This window comes from Ctenopharyngodon idella, chromosome 12, assembly GCF_019924925.1.
Source record: "Ctenopharyngodon idella isolate HZGC_01 chromosome 12, HZGC01, whole genome shotgun sequence".
Lineage (NCBI taxonomy): Eukaryota > Metazoa > Chordata > Actinopteri > Cypriniformes > Xenocyprididae > Ctenopharyngodon > Ctenopharyngodon idella.
The window spans coordinates 11,416,623-11,437,804 of NC_067231.1; the positions used below are offsets into that span (position 1 = coordinate 11,416,623).

Consider the following 21,182-nt stretch of genomic DNA (forward strand, 5'->3'; position numbering starts at 1 on the left):
TATCACTAGGATACGTACCGAAAACTTTTAAGTTGGCTATTATTAAACCTCTTGTTAAAAAAACACAACTTGATCCTAGAGAATTAGTCAATTACAGGCCAATCTCGAATCTACCTTTTCTGTCAAAAATACTAGAAAAGGCAGTTTCATCACAGCTACATTCCTTCTTAGAAAGAAATGGTATCTGTGAGGATTTCCAGTCAGGATTTAGACCGTACCATAGTACTGAGGCTGCTCTCATTAGAGTTACATTAGTATCTATCACAAGTTCAATATGGAGTACAGCAAGGATCAGTACTAGGACCGTTGCTTTTCACTCTGTACATGCTACCCTTCGGAGATATCATTAGGAAGCATGGCGTTAGTTTTCACTGTTACGCTGATGATACTCAGCTCTATATTTCTTCGAGCCCTGATGAAACTTACTAGTTCACAAAATTAACAGAATGCATAGCTGACATAAAAAATTGGATGACCAGTAATTTCTTACTACTAAATTCAGAAAAAAAGATTCTAATTATTGCACCAAAAACCTCTGCACATAATAACCTAGAATACTGTCTAACACTTGATGGCTGCTCTGTTAAGTCTTCTTCGTCAGTTAGGAACCTGGGTGTGCTCTTTGATACCAATCTTTCATTTGAAAGCCATGTTTCTAGCATCTGTAAAACCACATCTTAAAAATATATCTAATCTACGACATATGCTGTCAATGACAAATGCGAAATAGTTCATGCGTTCATGACCTCAAGGCTAGATTACTGTAATGCTCTACTGGGTGGTTGTTCCGCTCGCCTGTTAATCAAACTACAGCTGGTCCAAAACGCAGCAGTTAGAGTTCTTACTAGAACCAGGAAGTATGACCATATTAGCCCGGTTCTGTCAAAAAATTGGCTCCCTGTTAAACATCGTATAGATTTTAAAATCTTGCTACTTACTTACAAATCACTAAATGGTTTAGCTCCCCAGTACCTGAGTGAGCTCTTAATGCATTATAGTCCTTCACGTCTATTGCGATCTCAGAATTCTGGGCAGTTGATAATACCTAGAATATCAAAATCAACTGCAGGAGGTAGATCCTTTTCCTATTTAGCACCTAAACTTTGGAACAGTCTTCCTATCACTGTTCGGGAAGCAGACACACTCTGTCAGTTTAAATCTAGACTAAAAACACATCTGTTTAAACTTGCATACACATAATACATTATCTACTTCTATAATTCAAATCATGTAAATTGTTAGGCTGCATAGATTAGGTCACCTGATGTACTTGCTACATCACAAAAAGAATAGTGTCTACGCTAATATTAGTCTCTCTCTGTTTATCATGAGGTTTGCCGCAGCCTGTCAGATCCAGGCCATATCCAAATGAGATGAAGGACCTGCGCCTAGACATGACGATAATGCAGCCCTGACATTTCAACTAAACTATCCCCTGCGAAGGCCTCCTTCTCTTTCCTTTCCCTATAAAACGTTATCAAAACTATTCCAGTTCACATAGATCCGCAGACACAACAAATCTTTCTGTATTATGCGGACCAGACAAGTAATTTGGCAAATATCACTTCTTTAAAAAGACCAAGCTTCTGCGTACATACACACTCAAACACGCAAACCTATAGAGTAAACACGTAAATGAATGGCAAGAATGCATTAAAGGTATTCGGTTTTTCAGTAGGAAAGGTGTCATTTAAGCGGCCCCTAAAATAATAATTAACATAATTAATTAACTTTAGCTTGATAAGAATTTTCCTGTTGTCACTGTGAAGCTGCTTTGAAACAATACGTATTGTGAAAAGCACTATATAAATGAAGATGACTTGACTTGATTAATTACTCACCCTCATGACGTTCCACAACCGTAAGACCTTCGTTCATCTTCGGAACACAAATTGAGATATTTTTGATAAAATCTGATGGCTTATAGATAAGCTAAGATTATAGATATGATAATTAACACTTTCAGATGCCCAGAAAGCTACTAAAGACATATTTAAAACAGGTCATGTGACTACAGTGGTTGAACCTTAATGTTATGAAGCAATGAGAACACTTTTTGTTTCCAAAAAAACAAAATAACGACTTTATTCAACAATATCTAGTGATGGGCGATTTCAAAACACTGCTTCATGAAGCTTCGAAGCTTTACGAATCTTTTGTTTCGAATCAGTGGTTTGGAGCATGTATCAAACTGCCAAAGTCACGTGATTTCAGTAAACAAGGATTTGTTACGTCAAAAGTGTTTTGAAATTTCAATGGTTCACCACTGGAGGGCGTGACTTTGGCAGTTTGATCACGCTTAATTATCTTGCTGGCAATGGAAACCTCACTGAGCCATCGGATTGTATCAAAAATATCTTAATTTGTGTTCCAAAGATGAACGAAGGTCTTACGGGTGTGGAACGACATGAGGGTGAGTAATTAATGACAGAATTTTCATTTTTGGGTGAACTAACCGTTTAATGCCAGCAGCTGCAGGACCCCTGCATTTTGAAAATGTGTCATCTTTAGCAACTTAGAGCCAGAAGTGCCATATCAGCATGAAAATTACATTATGACAACACTGTAAGAAAATACAATATTTTGCATTAAATTAATTCCACTTTAGCTGATTTCATTAGAATAACTGCATTACACCAAAGGGCTCAGTTATTACACAGAAGAACAAATTTCTACACTTTCAATGTTGCTGCACCATTTGGGGTGATGAAAATCATAATTAAGCATCTTCTTTTATGCTTGCGTTAGGGCAGTGTTTCCCAACCTGGTGGTCACTAAAAATTTATGAGGGGTCACAAAGCCCACTCTAGTATGAGAGATACAAGTAGGGATGAAACAGTTACTGGTTTGACGAAAAACCACAATAATATTACAGTTTAATATTTTGATCATAATTTAAATCAGGATGGGCATTTTTCCAAAAAATTGTATTTGAATATTTTGGCTCATAAAAAATGAATTTTCGAATATTTATTTATTTATATAAATGAGGTTTAATGAGAAAGACATTATTTAATCATTACGTTTTTGTCACCATTTCTGAATACACACAACAAACTTACATTATATCTTGAGATTTTCTTTTACTTGAAAACATTAAACAATGTGTGTAAACAAAAAATATAAAGAACAAGAGTACTGTCCAGCATTAAGCAAAGTCTCACGCAGGCACACCATGCAGCACAGGTTTTGTTCCCTTTCAGTCGGTCACGTTCGACGTACGTCAGAAGTGAACCAACGAATTGGGAAATCGCTAGAAAGCCCTATCACCTTCGAGTGTAACTAAACAAGCCAATGGAATTGGCGTGCGATATTTGCATAATGCGCACCGCCCCCACAAGGCGGGTATAAATACGGAAGCGGATGCAGTTGCACTCTTTCTTTCACTTCGGAGCCAACTTGTGTTCCTGCTATCGACTTTGAGTGTGCTGTTCAAGCCTCTGAAGAGCCTTTGTCTCATCCGTGCTGGTGTTAAGGCACCCTACAGCGAAGCTGTGAGCTAAACAGAGCTCTCAACTGCTGTTATTACAGCAAATTATTTTGCCAGTTGGTTTGCGATTTGGGCCGGTTCCTCTGTGTGTGTGACTGTTAGGCGATCAGTGTGTACCTGCAGTCACACCGCGGGATCCTGTGTACTTCAGCACAAAAAAGCAAAGAGCTGATTTTCCCCCTTCTAAAAGAGCTTCACAGACGAACACTGAGTCTTTTTCAAGATGTCATTTCGTCTGTGCGTTACTGGGTGCAGTCGTTCCCTGGTCCCCGCTGACGGTCACAATCGCTGTGTCACATGCCTGGGCATTCAGCATACTAAGGCAGTTTTTGTGGATAGTTCATGTTCTCACTGAGGGAACATGACTATCTCAGTGTTGAGGTCTAGACTCTCGTTCCTTGGTTCTCAGGGAGCGGGGGTCCCCTCTCCTAAGCCCCGTTCGGCCAGGGGGGTGGCGCGTAGGAAGGGTAACTTGAGGATTATGGTTAGGGCTTCCTCACCAAGCTCCATTTCGTGGACCCCTAATCCCTCTACAACACTGCAGCCAGTGGTGTTGCCGGAGGATCGTGCTGGTCCCTCCGTTGAGCGACCAGCCGTTTCCTTCGGTGCACCTGCAGACAAACAGATGTCGATCTCGGTATCGGAAGGTGAGCTGGAGTCCTCGGGAGATGAAGACTCGGCTGCTCTGCCTCCCTCCGGGACTGTAGTGTTGCCCGAGCCCGATCCCGAGTTGACGGCTATGCTTTCCCAGGCAGCAAAGAAGTTCGGGCTCATCTGGAATCCTCCACCGTGTCCCGAGCCTTCTCGGCTGGATGATTGGTTTCTCGGGGCGGCCTGCTCTGGTCCTCAGCGTCCCGCCCCGGTACCTTTTTTCCCGGAAGTGCATGAGGAGGTGACCAAGTCATGGAGAACGCTGTATAGCATTCGAAGCAGACCTGGTCCCTCCTCCACCTTCACCACTCTGGATAGCGGGGAGGCTAAGGGGTACGCTGGGATCCCTCCGGTCGAGCATGCCATCACGATGCAGCTGTGTCCGACGGCCGCCGGCTGGCGTGGTGAACTGCGTCTCCCATCCCGGGCCTGTAAGTTCTCCTCGGGTCTCACCGAGAAGGCTTACAGAACCTGTGGACAGGCCGCCTCTGCCCTGCATGCCATGCCCTCCGGGCGACTAAGGTGACGGCGCACTCCGTTGGTCAAGCGATGGCCACACTTGTGGTCCAGCAACGCCATTTATGGCTGACCTTGGCCGACATGAGGGAGACCGATAAGTATCGGTTCCTGGACTCCCCCGTGTCACAGGCCGGCCTATTCGGCGATGCGGTCGAGAGCTTTGCCCAGCAGTTCTCGGCCGCCCAGAAGCAGACTGAGGCCATCAAGCAAATCCTGCCACGGCGGTCTGCTGCTGCCTCCATCCCGCCGCCGGCCACACCTCCTCAGTCTGCTCGTCGCCAAGGGCGCCCGCCTGCATTGTCCTCCGCCCCTGCCAAGTCTGCAAAGCAGCAACCTCGACCCGCTAGACAGCAGGGAGCTGGCCGCGGACGTGGTGCCCAGCCCACTCAGATCCCAGCCAAGCCAGGTGGCAAGAGATTGAGGAAGCGGTCCTGAGACAGCTCTTCGGGAGCTAATGCCTGCATCGCTCCCTCCCCTGGAGGAGGGCCGGGGGAATTTTCTGTTTTGTTTTGTTCCGCCGCTGGCTCTCCGGAGTCCAGCGGTACCCTCCTTTTCACAGAAAGAGCTGTTTCCCAATTCTCCAGGTCCCAAGAGAGGGCACGGCTGGCAGTGTGCGGTGCTACGCCTCGCAACTCTCAGCCCCCTCTCACCTCGCCAGCAGGTGTCTCTGTGCATGTTGAAGCCGCCTCTCTTGCGCCGTCTTCCATGCACACTGCCACCTCGCAGAGTCCGACCCCACTCCGGGCCGCTATCCTGTCCCAGTCGGGTCCCAGCACTCTGCCTCGCTGCCCCATGCCAGGTACATCTGTGGTGCCTTTGGTCCCGCTGGCTTGGAGTCTGGAAACCTGGTTAGTGCTTCCCAGCCTGTCCTGCTGGCTCATTTGTACTATCAGACTCGGCTATGCGATTCAGTTCGCCCGGCGTCCCCCAGTGTTCAGGGGTGTCCACTACACTCGCGTGTCTCTGTACAATGCACCTGTTCTCGAGCAAGTCCCTCCAGCCGATATGAAGTCAGGGTTTTACAGCCCCTACTTCATTGTACCCAAGAAAGGCGGTGGGTTATGGCCAATCCTGGATCTGCATATCTTGAATCGGTCCCTTCACAGGCTGCCGTTCAAGATGTTTACGCAGAAACGCATTTTCGAATGCATCCGTCCCCAGGATTGGTTTGCAGCGATAGACCTGAATGTCTCCATTCTGCCTTGACACAGACCCTTCCTACGGTTTGCGTTTGAGGATCGGGCATATCAGTACAAAGTCCTACCCTTTGGGCTGGCCCTTTCGCCCTACGTCTTTACCAAGGTTGCGGAGGCGGCCATTGTTCCCCTCAAGGAACAGGGCGTTCGCATCCTCAACTACCTCGACAACTGGCTTATTCTGGCCAGCTCGTGAAAATAGTTGTGCGAACACAGGGACCTGGTGTTAGCTCACCTCAGCTGGTTGGGTCTTCAGGTCAACTGGGACAAGAGCAAGCACGTCCAGTCGGTGTTGAACTGCCTGAGTTCGCTCAAGCGCAGGACAGCGGCCCCACTGAAACTTTTTCAGAGGCTCTTGGGGCATATGGCATCCGCAGCCGCAGTCATGCCGCTCGGATTGCTTCATATGAGGCCGCTTCAGCACTGGCTTCACGGCGGGGTCCCGAGATGGGCGTGGCAGCGCGGTACATTCCGTGTTCCCGTAACACCGAACTGCCATTGCACCCGCACTCAGTGGTCGGACCCTTCGTTCCTGCAGTCAGGATTTCCCCTGGAACAAGTGTCCAGGCATGCTGTGGTCTCCACAGATGCCTCCGCCACCGGGTGGGGAACCACGTACAACAGGCATGCAGTTTCTGGTCTGTGGACAGGGCCTCAATTGCATTGGCATATCAATTGCCTCGAGTTGCTAGCAGTATGTCTTGCACTGGGCCACTTCAAGGAGCTGCTGTCAAACAAGCACGTACTGGTCCACTCGGACAGCACTGCGACCGTTGCGTACATAAACCATCAGGGTGGTCTACGCTCCCGTCACATTTCGCAACTCGCCCGCCATCTCTTGCTATGGAGTCAGAAGCATCTGAGGTCGCTTCGTGCCATTCACGTCCCAGGCGTGCTCAACCGTGCAGCCGACTAGTTCTCACAGCAGCCTCCACTTCCGGACGAATGGAGACTCCATCCCCAGGTGCTCCAGCTGATCTGGCAGCGTTTCGGAGCCGCACAGATAAATCTGTTTGCCTCTCCGGACACAGTTTGTTTGAACATGGGTTTATTCAGAGACAATCTAGTACAACGACGAGCACTAGCACTAAATCATTTAATCATTGTGTTCCGCTGTGTCAGCGTTATCTGACACCAGATGACACACATGATATGTGCATTATGTGCATGGGTGAGGAGCATGCACGCTTAGTCCTTGAGGGGGCTGTTTGTGTGCATTGTGAGCGCCTTCCTTTGAGGGAGCTTCGCTGTCATCTGGCCCTTTTTTTGAGGGAATCGGGCCAGCCATCTGTGCCTCGCGGTTCAGGACCTGCTGCGGCTGAGGCGAGTAGGAGACTGAAGTTGTGGGGCTAGCAGGTGGAGCTTGCGGATGAATTCGAGAGAGGTATGAACATTTCTCATTCATCTACAGCTGTCGAAGGTGAGCTGCCAGATGATGATGTGTTATCTCTTAATTCATCTGATCCAGCAGCGAGCGCGCTCCTTGCTTCAAGCCATGATGAGCAAGGCGTGGCTGATGAGATCGATGATGCTTCCAAGCGCTCTCAGCTCGATTGCCCCGCATATGATGAGTTGTTGGATGTCCCGCGCCACTCCGAGATTAGATCTGGCATGAAAATGCGAGAAGCACGAGCCCCCCCGGCTGCCTCGATGAACGTTTCCTGTCGGGACATAATTGTCCAGCTCGTACAAGCCTTCCATTTCTCCCCGATCTTCACAGTGGTGCGGAGATCTTGGGTAAAGCTTTATTCTGCCCGCATCCATTGCACTCATGCAAAGTATCCTGATGTTGAGGGGATGTGAGAGCATGGATACGCGTCGATGCCTCCGATTGAAGAGATGCTGGCTAGCTATCACGTGATGGGTGAGGCATCCGTGCTGAAGGCTCCGTCTCTGCCTACCAAACCTTTGCTCTCAATGGCAGAGCATATGCAGCGACAGGTCAGGCTGGCACTATGGCTGTGTTGCAGGCCTACCAGGCTGATCTACTGAAGGATCTGGACCAGGGCCAGGGGCTTGCCCCTGAGGTGGTAGAGGAGCTGCGCTGCACCACAGATTTGGCTCTCCGTGCCACTAAACATACTGCCACTGCAATCGGTAGATCCATGACAGCCATGGTGGCTATGGAGAGACATCTCTGGGGGAACCTGTCCGACATCAGGGAGAAAGAGAAAAACTTTCGCCATCTGAGCTTTTCGGCAAGGTGGTCGGCAAGTTTAGAGAGGCGAAGTTGCACTCCGCGGCTTTTAAAAACTTCATACCACGCCGGTCCGGGTCCGTGCCTCAGTCTGCCACCCGCACTCCCCCTCCCTCGAGGAGTAAAGCGCGGAGGAGGTGTGAGGCCAGAGGGAGAGGAAAAGATGTGAGGGAAGTGATTGATCATAAACGCGGTCAGCGTTTTAAGGTCCCAGAGACAAAATAACATCTGTCTCCTTCCCTCTCTTTCCCTCCTTCCCCCCTTGCCATCCCTTCTGACACATGTTTTACATCTGGCCCTGAAGCTGGACCAGTTCACTGTTTTCCTGAGGCCAATGGGTGGCAGTGAGCCCGGGTGTGAGGGCCCTTTCATCGCTGCTTGCAGCTTTAATTATTATTCTTTTCTAAACATTATCGCATTTTTGAGGGCCTAAACATGCTCGAAAAACAAAACTTTGCACACGCGTCAGGACTGGCAAAAATTGACGTGATATAGGTTTCAGAAATGGGTGGAGCAAAATGGCTCGATAGCGCCACCTATAAAACTTCAACAGTGTGCGCCTCGGGCTACATTTGACATACATGTACGAAACGCAACAGGAAGTCAGCTATTTTGAATTACCTGGAGATAGCGCATACATCACTGTGACGCCAGATTGAGCTGGTTAAGCTAGCACAGCCTACACCATTCGCTTAAACCACCGTCCACCTAAAAGTGTGCCTTTGATAATTCCGACATGACATTTGACACGACGTTTGATTCACACGTAGATCGCTGGTTGCTGGCTTGTTAGATGCAGATAAATCTATAGCTTGAATTGACATCTCTGCTGTAACAGAAAGAGTCTTAACACATCTTAACATGTGTCAAATGGTATCAGTCTAAAGTTAATCTGATTTTAGTGAAGAACACCTAATTTCAGTATTAAAGCGTAAGTCTGTTTTGACGAAGGAATTTCAGCTCAGCGGCATGTAAACTGTACCAGAATTGATTATTCTGCTTTGGTTAAAGAAATACCAATTGCAGTATTGCTTAACCTGTTTCTGATGAAAAATCTCAGTACAGTGTTATATGAATGTAGATTTGGATGAGGGTTTCCTTTCTACAGACCAAAGGCCTTAGAAATTATAGTCAGAGTGACTCATTCATCTGAACTTCAGCTGGATCTACAAGCATGTTTCATGTTTTATTTGCCGATAGAAACATCAGTACAAAAAGTTGTTTAAAGTAGAGAGAAGAATTTACAAGAGTAAAATTTGCAAATGTCAAACCATATTTGCATCTTACTGAATTTAAGTTTTGAAATTTTTGAAAACCTTGAAGTATAAGCGCCACATTTTAACCCAATGCATAACTCGTTTCAAATGTGCAGACATTCTTCATGAACTGTTGAATTGCTCTGACATGCACTGCTTCCCATGACAACAACTTGTCACAGTTAGCGTTTCCTTTGACAAGTCATTGTCATGGAAACCAATATGCAGCAGTGTCAAATCAAACAGTGTATATCTAATGTCTGCAAGTTTCAAAAGGCTGTGCATAGTCATAGACGGTCATGGGCATTTGAGGATTCATTCAAGGTTTTCCTTCAATCAGTAAAATTCAAATTTTACTAATGCAGACTCCTGCTTTTCTGCGAACACACGTTTTCACCTACTTTAAAAGCTGTATGCCCTATGCTGACTTGAAACCTTTGTAGAAGCTATGTGGAAGGCATTGTGGCCATGCTGGGTGCCCTCTGGTGCCTACTTTGGCTTCTGTGTTTGCAGTTCAAAGTGACTGGGCCCTTCTGAGGGGCTTGTGTGTTACAGGCCTTCTGTTTCGGGTCACATGAATGCCATTGTGTGGGGGCAGGCTATGCTGTCTAAAAGGTGACTAACTGGTGTTGGAGGCATAGGCTGGTGTCCTCCTTCCATTCCAGGTTTGTCTGAGTCTCTGGCAGTAACAAAGGGACTTTCAGATCTGCTCTGGTTGGTGCCTAGGGCAGCACTCTATCCGCTTTCAGACTTCTGGGTCTGAGAGTTTCTTTATGCTGGCTGGTTTCAGCTGCTAGTAGTCTGATTGGAGGTTTTCTGGCTGTCTAGCCAAAAAGAGTCATGACTCCTGGCTGGATGTGATCCAGAACAGAGTCTGTCTTGGTGGTTCACAAAGACTGCGGGTGAAAATTACTTTCTCATAGGTTGGCATGGACGTTGTGGTCTCCTGCAGGCTCTGATGTGAATGCAGGGATGTGTCTGGCCATTTGCCGGAGGTCTTTGAGTGTCACTTAATGTGCGCTTCAGGGTTTGCCTGAATTTATCCTTTTCCTTCTGCAGCTGCAGAGGGTTTCAGGAAAATGTCTCATAAAGTGTCAAGCAGAAGGCTTTGGCCCTTTGTACCTCTGTGCTTGGCTGGGGCAGGTTGCTCTGCTGATACCATGTGTGGAAGTGAGTGGGGGAGTAAGATGTCTCTCCTGCTGTGGTTCTTTTTGCTGCAGATAAGAGTGTCTCTTTGTACCATGTCAAGTTCATCTTTGGTATTGTCCAGTTGCTGGGTCAGAGCTTCAATCCCAGATCTGGACACATTCAGGTGACCTTCACAGACCCTGATTCTGGCATCTTTGTCCAAGAGTTCAGAATCTGTTGTTTTTAACAGTGACTCTTTGTGAAACAGTTCTTTTCCAAGGTCTTGTTTGGTGGCGTTATCCAGCTGCTCTCTGTGCTCAACAGCTGTCAGAGCCTCCTGAAGACTGGTGATCTCCCTCGGTTTTTCCACTCTATCAGGGTCCTTGCATCTGTCCTGTGCCTCCTCATGCTGAGTGGGTTGGTTCTCTGTGGAACTCTGTGACTTGAAGCGTTCGTTCATTTACATCCTGTTAGAAGCCCGTAAGAGCATGGGCTAAGGAGAAGATGAAGCTCTTTGTGGCTCAGGCCGGGTGTTGAGTGTCCACTTCTATTGCCAATCTCGCTGTTCCTTTCTCTGCAGTTGCAGGTCATTGACTGCTTTGGCTGAAGGATGTCCATCACACTGTTCTGCTGGGTCTCCAGGGGGTCCTGTATGACAGGGCAGTATGTCCTAGGCAAACTGTCACACTTGTGGTGACACGAGAGAGATAGCACAGGCAAATGCAAGTTCGTAGAGAATGGCTATGTGGACCATGTAAGGCGTGAATAGCTGATGTGGGGGAAGCTAGTATGAAACTTAGTGTTGGTGAACACAGCTAAAGGGGTTTGAGTATCTTTGTTGATGGCTGTAAGCTGTGTCTACCGATGACTGGGCTGGTACACCTCATCAAACTATTACTCAAAATACTGATGGTTCTTTCTACAGGTTGTTACCATGAGGGTTACAAATAAACAAAACTGAAATGAACAATAAGATGAAATCAGAAAGGGGAAAGGAAGGAAAGAGGGTTTTACCTATTTAGTTTTGCTAGGAGATATGGCTAAGCAGATGTCACTTGTTCAAGTAATTGCTGCTGTAAGCTCAAGACCTAGGTTAGACTATTTCTAGGCTAACAGAGAAACACCAAACACCTCAAGGTCAAAAGGAAAAGAAACAACGGGAAGTGTTTCTAGTCCTTTCTGTGGCCAGCAGTGCATTGGACGGTGGCCGTACTTCATGTACTCGGCACTAAGGAGTGAGGAAGGGTAGCTAAGAGATAGGAATCAGGATATTATTAACCTATAACTCGTTATACCTCATTAAGGAAACAACAGTTTCTAGAACTACTGTAATCCTATAAAGAGAGGGAAGATGGTGATGGTAAAATAACTAAAAATAGGGTAAAAGCAGAAGGTCCTTTTAGCTCTAGTGACCTGAAAGAGCTAAATACACAAATTGATTTAATTAAATTTAAAATTTAATTAAACCCAACTTGGCTGAATAAAGATATTCAGGCATAAACAAAAGAAAGTAAATGAAATTAAAAAAAAGAAAAAAAAAAGAGGAGGAATGAAGTCAAAATAAAAAAATGAAATTAAAATTTCCTCATGGATTTAGGAATCTAAAAGGAAAGGTAAATAAACAAAACTGCTTTTATTAAATTTCAAATTTAATTAAATTCAACTTGGCTGCATAGGGATATTCAGGCTAAACAAAGTGTGTGAATGAAATAGAAATAAAATAGAGGAATAGAGTTAAAAACAAATGTAAACTTAGAATTTCCTTATAGCTCTAGGAAACTAAAGGAAAGGCAAATAAACAAATTGATTTAATTAAATTTCAAATTTAATTAAATTTAACTTGGCTGAATATGGATATTCAGGCTAAACAAAGGGAGTGAATGAGATAAACTAAAATAAAATAGAATAGGGGAGGAATAAAGTCGAAATAATACAAATTACCACACACACACACAAATGGTTTAAACTGGTGATGGGTGCCTTTGGGGCATGCCTTGTGAAGCTTTGAAACCCGTGCGAATCATTTGTCTTGAATCATTGATGCGAAGCATGTATCAAACTGCTAAAGTCACGTGATTTCAGTAAATGAGGCTTCGTGCTGCGTCATAGCTGTTTCAAAATGATTTGAAATTTCAATGGTTCGTCTCTAGGTCTCATGAACCAATGTCTATATATGATTTGTACATGAAATGTATATAACACATTAAAATGACACATGTGATAAAGGGAAGGGGCATATTTAAAATTCTCTTATTTGTCTGATTAGCCCAGCTTTCATAAAATGAGCCCTACAGTTTACTGAAAAATCACGTCTTAACAGAAACCTCATGTTTAGGAATATTAGATGATTCGTTGATCGCCTATAATTGATTACACCTTCAATAAAACATTTGTGAATGGTTTATTAAAGATGTCTCGTTGAGTTAATTTTTCGCTGCACTTGCTGTTCTGACCAGCAGGGGTCACCAGCTTGTGGCGCTTTGAGCGTTTCGAAACAGTGAATCATTTCTGACGCAATTGATTTGTTTGATTCGGAGCTTCACAAAGCTTCGTACCCCCCATCAATAGTCCAAATCAAAGTCCCTTAGTCTAAAGGGTCCCAGGGTCTATGGTGTCTCTGGTTCGAAGATTACACTTCAAGCTCGCACGTGTCTAGGTGTTAGCAGGATGCACAACGGTCTGTGATGTGGGTGCTGTTATCAGACTTTTAGAGGTGTCTGCTCTCACACGCACTGTTGTCATGCGTTGCCAAGAGACCAATGCCAGCTCACAACACAACCAGAATAGAGCAGCATTCTAATTGTGCTGTAAGTCCATATTGAGAACTCTAACTTGGTCAGTCAGTCATGACGAACAGCACATCACTTTACAGACAATGGTGAAATACTAGTTGGCTAGGCTAGAATTTACACCATAAATTCGACGCGACTGTCCAGCGCATATGAGCAGTCCAGCGCATTAATATTAATATGATGACGTAACGAATAATCATAGGGCCTTATTAATCAGTGACTGAGGAGCATCGGCCAGAACACCATTACAAACGCTGTAGTGAGATTCTTCGTCACACAGGTAAATTTATGCTGCTTAATCTGAGATTATTTCGTCAGGAAAAGACTTATGCATTTAAAGCTGAAAGTGGGGATTTCTTCGCCCAAGATCAGGTTAGTTTATTCTGGTACCATTTATATATGCTGCTAATCTGAGATTCCGTTGTCAGAAAAAAGCTTACGCTTGTTTAAGAACTGAAATGATGATTTCTTCAATAATTTCTGTTTAGTTTCTTCATACAAATTAAACATGCATTATAGCATCGAGGAACTTTCTGCCGTTCGAAGGAAGGCGCATTCAAGCTAGTTTTGCTGATTTTATCAGAAATTTGTACGTGCATGTATAAGATGTTAACAAAGCTTATGGAACAACACATGATTGATTACTGGGTCCGTCTGCAAACAATTGTTCAAAATGTTGTCCACATTCTCCACCAAAAATCCTGTAGCGATATTAGCTCAAAGGGGAAATATTAATAATTATTCATAACTCATTATGATTATTAATTGATTAATTATGAATATTTTAATCAGTTAATCAGATTAACTTGATGTAGCTACATTAAAATTACAATCAATAAATCAGTTCATCCTGTGAACACTCAGTATTGATTATTAATTAATTCTAAGAGAATGGTATTTTTCATGGCCACAAAAAAATTATTCTTTCATAGCATTTACAGCTTAGAGCTGGTAATAAGATCTGATCATTTAAGAGCCAATCTATTGCAGACAGAGAGTCAGAACCAAATACAGGTGCTGGTCATATAATTAGAATATCATCAAAAAGTTGATTTATTTCACTAATTCCATTCAAAAAGTGAAACTTGTATATTATATTCATTCATTACACACAGACTGATATATTTCAAATGTTTATTTCTTTTAATTTTGATGATTATAACTGACAACTAAGGAAAATCCCAAATTCAGTATCTCAGAAAATTAGAATATTACTTAAGACCAATACAAAGAAAGGATTTTTAGAAATCTTGGCCAACTGAAAAGTATGAACATGAAAGGTATGAGCATGTACAGCACTTAATACTTAGTTGGGGCTCCTTTTGCCTGAATTACTGCAGCAATGCGGCGTGGCATGGAGTCGATCAGTCTGTGGCACTGCTCAGGTGTTATAAGAGCCCAGGTTGCTCTGATAGTGGCCTTCAGCTCTTCTGCATTGTTGGGTCTGGCATATCGCATCTTCCTCTTCACAATACCCCATAGATTTTCTATGGGGTTAAGATCAGGCGAGTTTGCTGGCCAATTAAGAACAGGGATACCATGGTCCTTAAACCAGGTACTGGTAGCTTTGGCACTGTGTGCAGGTGCCAAGTCCTGTTGGAAAATGAAATCTGCATCTCCATAAAGTTGGTCAGCAGCAGGAAGCATGAAGTGCTCTAAAACTTCCTGGTATACGGCTGCGTTGACCTTGGACCTCAGAAAACACAGTGGACCAACACCAGCAGATGACATGGCACCACAAACCATCACTGACTGTGGAAACTTTACACTGGACCTCAAGCAACGTGGATTGTGTGCCTCTCCTCTCTTCCTCCAGACTCTGGGACCCTGATTTCCAAAGGAAATGCAAAATTTATTTTCATCAGAGAACATAACTTTTGACCACTCAGCAGCAGTCCAGTCCTTTTTGTCTTTAGCCCAGGCAAGAGGCTTCTGACACTGTCTGTTGTTCAAGAGTGGCTTGACACAAGGAATGCGACAGCTGAAACCCATGTCTTGCATACGTCTGTGCGTAGTGGTTCCAGCTGCAGTCCACTCTTTGTGAATCTCCCCCACATTTTTGAATGGGTTTTGTTTCACAATCCTCTCCAGGGTGCGGTTATCCCTATTGCTTGTACACTTTTTTTCTACCACATCTTTTCCTTCCCATCGCCTCTCTATTTATGTGCTTGGACACAGAGCTCTGTGAACAGCCAGCCTCTTTTGCAATGACCTTTTGTGTCTTGCCCTCCTTGTGCAAGGTGCCAATGGTCGTCTTTTGGACAATTGTCAAGTCAGCAGTCTTCCCCATGATTGTGTAGCCTACAGAACTAGACTGAGAGACCATTTAAAGGCCTTTGCAGGTGTTTTGAGTTAATTAGCTGATTAGAGTGTGGCACCAGGTGTCTTCAATATTGAACCTTTTCACAATATTCTAATTTTCTGAGATACTGAATTTGGGATTTTCCTTAGTTGTCAGTTATAATCATCAAAATTAAAAGAAATAAACATTTGAAATATATCAGTCTGTGTGTAATGAATGAATATAATATACAAGTTTCACTTTTTGAATGGAATTAGTGAAATAAATCAACTTTTTGATGATATTCTAATTATATGACCAGCACCTGTATGTATTGTGCACAAGTTTTATTAACTAAATCACGAACACATAACTAAACTAACAAACACATAACATACACGCAGGTCACACACATACATAGGTAAAAATGAGCAATGATAGAGTTGAACCAGAAGTGGGACAGGAAATGGAGCTATGGGGAAAAGTAAAAAACAATCTGGAAAAGACCATCAGTTTTCTCAGTAATAAAGCAACTTTGCTAACAAAGTTGGTTCACAAATTAATACTAAATTGCTGTTTAGTGTTCAAATGTACAATACTTGCAAAATGCCTTTAGCTGTTGAGGATCATCAGATCTGCAGGCTAAGGAGAAATCCTTGATGGTTTGGTCCAAAGTCATAATCAATATCTTCTGCGTTGGAGGAAGAAATATGAAACAACTTAAGCTGTTAATTTGACTCTTGTAGTAGGAAAGAGTTCTTTCTCTCCTAGTCAAGCACATGGCTGGGGGTGCAGAACAGGCGCACAGGCCTTGACCCGAAGAGGTCGCCCTGCAGGGCGTCAGTCCGTCGAAGCAAGAGAGAGAGGGAGGAGCATTGTGCGCTGGCTTTTAAGGTCCGGTGCTGGCCATTCCTCCTCTCAGTCAGTGGCCAATCATACTTGAGATTCCGACAGGAAAGTTTACAATCTTTGTCTTAAGCAGATCGTGTGCATGTAACTGAATTGGTTACAGATGGATAAGAAACTATTAAAGATTCTTGTAATACTAATGTGCCACAGAGTTAGCAGCATGTAACATAAATTACCAAATGGGAAATGAAAGTTGGAGTCCATTGATACCAAACATGCTACCCATGTGATTTTAGTTAACCATACAGTAGTATGCAACTCTGAAACATTAATACACAGGAGTTCAAAAGAAAGAATTAATACATAGGCCAAACCCTGTAAAAGGAAAATCATGAGAGGGGAAAATTGGATACACATTTATACATTTCTCACATGGTTATATATAGAATATATATAGGATTGAAAGGGTTTATTTGTCCTTCTTCAGAAAGAATTAAGTCAGAGTCACAAGTCTCTGCACATTCCTGACGGCAATAAAACAGGAACAGGACACCTATTCTGCCTGTGTGTTGCAGTTGTGGGGGATGGGTTAGCAGAACTTGTGAGGGAGAGTTTCTGGATTATTCATTAAATAAAATGAATAATTGTGTGTGCCTGGTCCAGATGCTACACTGTCAATTTAATTCTAGACTAAAAACACATCTCTTTAACCTGGCATACACATAACACATTATCAATTTATATTTTCACATCTGTTAAAGGATTGTTAGGCTGTATAAAATGTACAATGTACTTGTTGATCATAAGAAGAATGGCATCTACGCTAATATTAATCTCTCTGTTTATCCCGAGGTTTACTGTAGTCAGCTGGATCCGGGCCTTATCCAGATCAGATGGAGGACCTGCGCCTAAACACAAGCACAACACATCCCTGTTGTGTCATCGTCATCACCACGACAGCCAGTAGCACAGATCCCCAACAAAACCGTTTCCATACCGGCGTGATGAATCCGATCTTCAACCAGATGGAACTGGATTATATATTTTGACTGTTCCGATCCCAGTCTGACTTATGACCTGTAATACTGCCTGAATCATAATCATGCACTGTTCATTTGTTGGCCAGAGGAGAACTGCCCCCGACTGAGCCTGGATTCAGAGGTTTTTTCTCCATTTTTGTCACCTGAAGGAGTTTGGGTTACTTGCCGCTGTTGCCTCTGGCTTGCTTAGTTGGGGACACTTGATATTCAACAATGTTTTTAATCTGCCCGCATTGACAGCATTGTATGTAAACTGAGCTGAGCTGGACAATGACATCACTGTTTTCTCCAGAGCTGCTGTATAGATAAATGAACAAAATTAATAACTAATGATTTTTACAATGAAATGAATCAATGCTGAACTTACTTACGCTGGACAATGACACTATTTTCTTCTAGAGCTGCTGTACAGACAAAATTATGTTCCCTCTATCACTGTAAAGCGACTTTGATACAATCTGCATTGTAAAAAGCGCTATATAAATAAAGGTGACTTGACTATGCTTCTGAGAGAGATTCACAGATCTGATGGCCAAGCGAATCATTGGATTTAGTATGCGACATGACTATGGGTGCTTCTCCAGCGGAAGGCTGCATTCTACTGAGGCTGTGTCCTTCCTAGTCCAGTCCTTTGGAGGCTTGTAGACTAGTGTCCTCCTCAGCATTAAACACTAGAATATGAAAATACTATTTAAACTTAATTTTGTAGAAACACTTTGTATTACAATGCTTTATATTAACTGGCTTTCTATTAATGCAATACAGTTAATGACAGTCATTTGAGGTCTCCCAGTGGCTTACATTATAGGCAGTTTAGCGTTAAGCGATTTACAGCAAAACAAAAGATAACATCTATAATTTCATGTCTGAAAACATTATTTTTTGTCTTACATTCCATAATAAACTCAGACGAACTCAGTACTGACTCGTTTTCCATCTGTTTATTTTCGTGAATTTAAATGTGTGCAAAGGATTGTGGGTAATTTAAGGCCAGGAAGGATACATCCGATGCGTCCTTCAAATCAAGCCAAAAGAAGGATGCGAAACGAAGGCTTCCTTCCAAGGATCCTGCAAACTGAGATGGCCTTCAGCAACGTATGATGACGTATGATGATGTGGCAGCCGAGATATGCAGCTTTCAAATTGAGATGGCCTTCAGTGACATTTGGTGACGTGGCAGCTGAGATATGCAGCCTTCATATTCAGAAGCACCAACCGAATGAAACACAACTACTGCCCCCTACTGGTCATGTCTTTCCTGTGCCAGAGCATCACTCATGGTCCCACGTGGCACCGGGTGAAATTGCAGAATCTTTTTCCCTGTTATGAGCATTCTTAATGGCCACATCTGTAGACATTAAATAAAAACTTTTGTTTATTAAAGCCCTCTGTTGATGCATACCTAGAATGCTTGATGGTCCTGGCTTCCTCCCTTCCATGTCCTTCATTCCCTCCACATACCTAAAGGCAACCTCATGCAGTAGCTCCTCACCCGCTTTTCCTGCATGAATCATAATATTTGTTACATTTCAGAATAATCAACATCATAATTCTGTTAACTGGACCAACCTGTTGCTAGAGCTTCAGCAGTTGCCAAGTGAAGCACCGTGTCATCACTAACTGGCCAATCAGGAAGCTCCACAGAGATGTTTTTCAGTCCTCCTAGCTCTTGCAGTTCCTAGTATGATAAATTGAGGTGCTTTAACACAAAATTCTTTGAAAGTGTCAGCTTAAAAGGTACACTGTGATATAGTGGTTAATAAAATGTCTCAGTTACGTATGTGACCCTCGTTCCCTGAAGGAGGGAACAGAGATGTACGTCAGAAGTGAACCGACAAATTGGGATATCGCATGAGAGCCCTATCACCTTCGAGTGTAAACTAAATGAGCCAATGGACATTGGCGTGCGAGCTTTGCGTCATGTGACCCGCCCCACGGTGCGGGTATAAATGCGGAAGCGGGTGCACTCACACTCTGTTTTTCGCTGAGGAGACGAGCATGTGGCCCGCGCTCAGTGGTGGCACAGGAACTGGGTTACATACGTAACCGAGACGTTCCCTTTCAGTCAGTCAACCAACGATTTGGGATCCCTAATAAAATGTCACAGTTACTGACCCCTTCTAGCGGCCAGCGTAAGCCTCAGCATCCCGGCGCACCTTGGGACGGAGAAGGGACTGTGCTTACGCCAAGAGAGTCTACTGCTGTTCCGCATGACCCGTTCAGTAAAACTTGGACAACAGTGGGAAAGCGTGCCCCAAGGGACGCTGTGGAGACCACAACCCACCTGAAGGGGGGTATTACGTGGGAATACACATATGGACAGGCCGTGGGCAGTACACATATGGAGTCCCTGGGATGGCTCCAGCCAAAAGAGGGGGAGACACATCTGGCAGGGATAGCAGAGCGGACTCTGCCAAGGGAAAGACACGGACTCACCGTGGGGAGGTTACCGTTGAATATAAACATATGGGACCGCCGTAGGGGTCACAACATATGGCACCCAGCCTAGCACAGGCGAGCTAGCAAGTACTTGGCGCACTTGGAGCTAGCAAGTACTTACAATCCGCAATGGCCACAAGGGGTGGCGGAGGAGCTCAACAGGGTTCGCCAGTCGGGGAACTTACTACAGGAAGTGACGTTTTTAACAATATGATGCACTATTAGCAACATACTAAAATATGCAATTGAGTACTAAACATGCTAGAAACATTCTAAATCATGCTAGCAACACCTAGCTGACTGTTAAAGCATGCTATTATTGTCATGAAACAGGAAGTTGTTGTAACTCAAGCATACAGTGTCTGATGTGCCCCAAACTTCACATGTGTGATAAGAGTCCTGGCCTGAAGACATCTATATGCCAATTTTCACTTAGATATAGCGCCACCTGCTGGCAACAGGAAATGGCATGCTTCACACTGTAATTCACTCCCAGGAACATTTCAATATGCCACGAAGTACCAAACATACTAGAAACATGTTAAATCATGCAACACTCGGCTAAGTGCTAATGTATGCGATTAATGCCACAAAACAGGAAGTTGTTGTAACTCAGGCATACGATGTCCGATCTACTGCAAACTTCACATGTTCGATAATAGTCCTGGCCTAAAGACATCTACATGACATCTACAATATTCAGTTACGGTTAAAGCACCACCTGTTGGCAGGAGGAAGTGTGCCACTTTGAAATCACTTTGCCGTAATTCTCCTGTATTTTCTCGCTTACATGCATGTCGCCCACTGTTCACTGATTTTCTAAGGCCAATGGGTGGTGGAGAGCCCGGGTGCGAGGGCCCTTTCATCGCTGCTTGCAGCTTTAATTAGGGCCCGAGCACCAAAGTGCGAGGACCCTATTGGATTTCCTCCGTTTATTAGGGCCCAAGCCACTAAGACGCAGGGGCCTATTGTTCTCCTAAGGATTATTATTATTATTTTTTTTTCTTCAACCTTCCAGGGCTTTTTGGAGGCCTTAACGTGCTCAAAAACTCTTGAAAATTGGCAGACACATTGGAATCCGCAGACACATTAGGACGCCACAGAGGCTGGGACCTGGGCGTGGCATGGAGGCTCAACAGCGCCCCCTTGAATGGGATCCAAAAACTTGGCCATATATCAAACACGCTTGCATGTATTAGTATGAAACTCAGTACACATAAAGACCGGAAGTCAACAGGAAGTCAGTTATTATGGGTTGTTTGAAAAACGCATGCTCTGGAATTTGATATACTCCTCCTAGGCGATTAATCCGATCACCACCAAACTCGGTCAGCATGAAGTCAA

The 21,182-nt window shown here is 44.2% G+C and overlaps 1 protein-coding gene across 5 annotated transcripts in view; it reads right to left on the bottom strand.

Moving 5' to 3' along the window:
- The window catches only part of adprh (ADP-ribosylarginine hydrolase), a 140,338-nt gene that overhangs the window by 38,221 nt on the left and 80,935 nt on the right, over positions 1–21,182 (bottom strand). For 2 of the 5 annotated variants that reach the window (XM_051914341.1, XM_051914340.1), the window contains 2 exons: positions 18,969–19,077; positions 18,802–18,900 (listed from right to left, as the gene is read on the bottom strand). The exons of 1 other annotated variant lie outside the window; for it this stretch is intronic. In XM_051914341.1, coding sequence (XP_051770301.1) covers positions 18,802–18,900; positions 18,969–19,077 — 208 coding nt within the window. Of the gene's footprint in view, positions 1–15,919; positions 17,697–17,720; positions 18,748–18,801; positions 18,901–18,968; positions 19,078–21,182 lie in introns of those variants that run through there. 2 more of the 5 variants (XR_007932892.1, XR_007932891.1) reach the window with 2 other exon arrangements.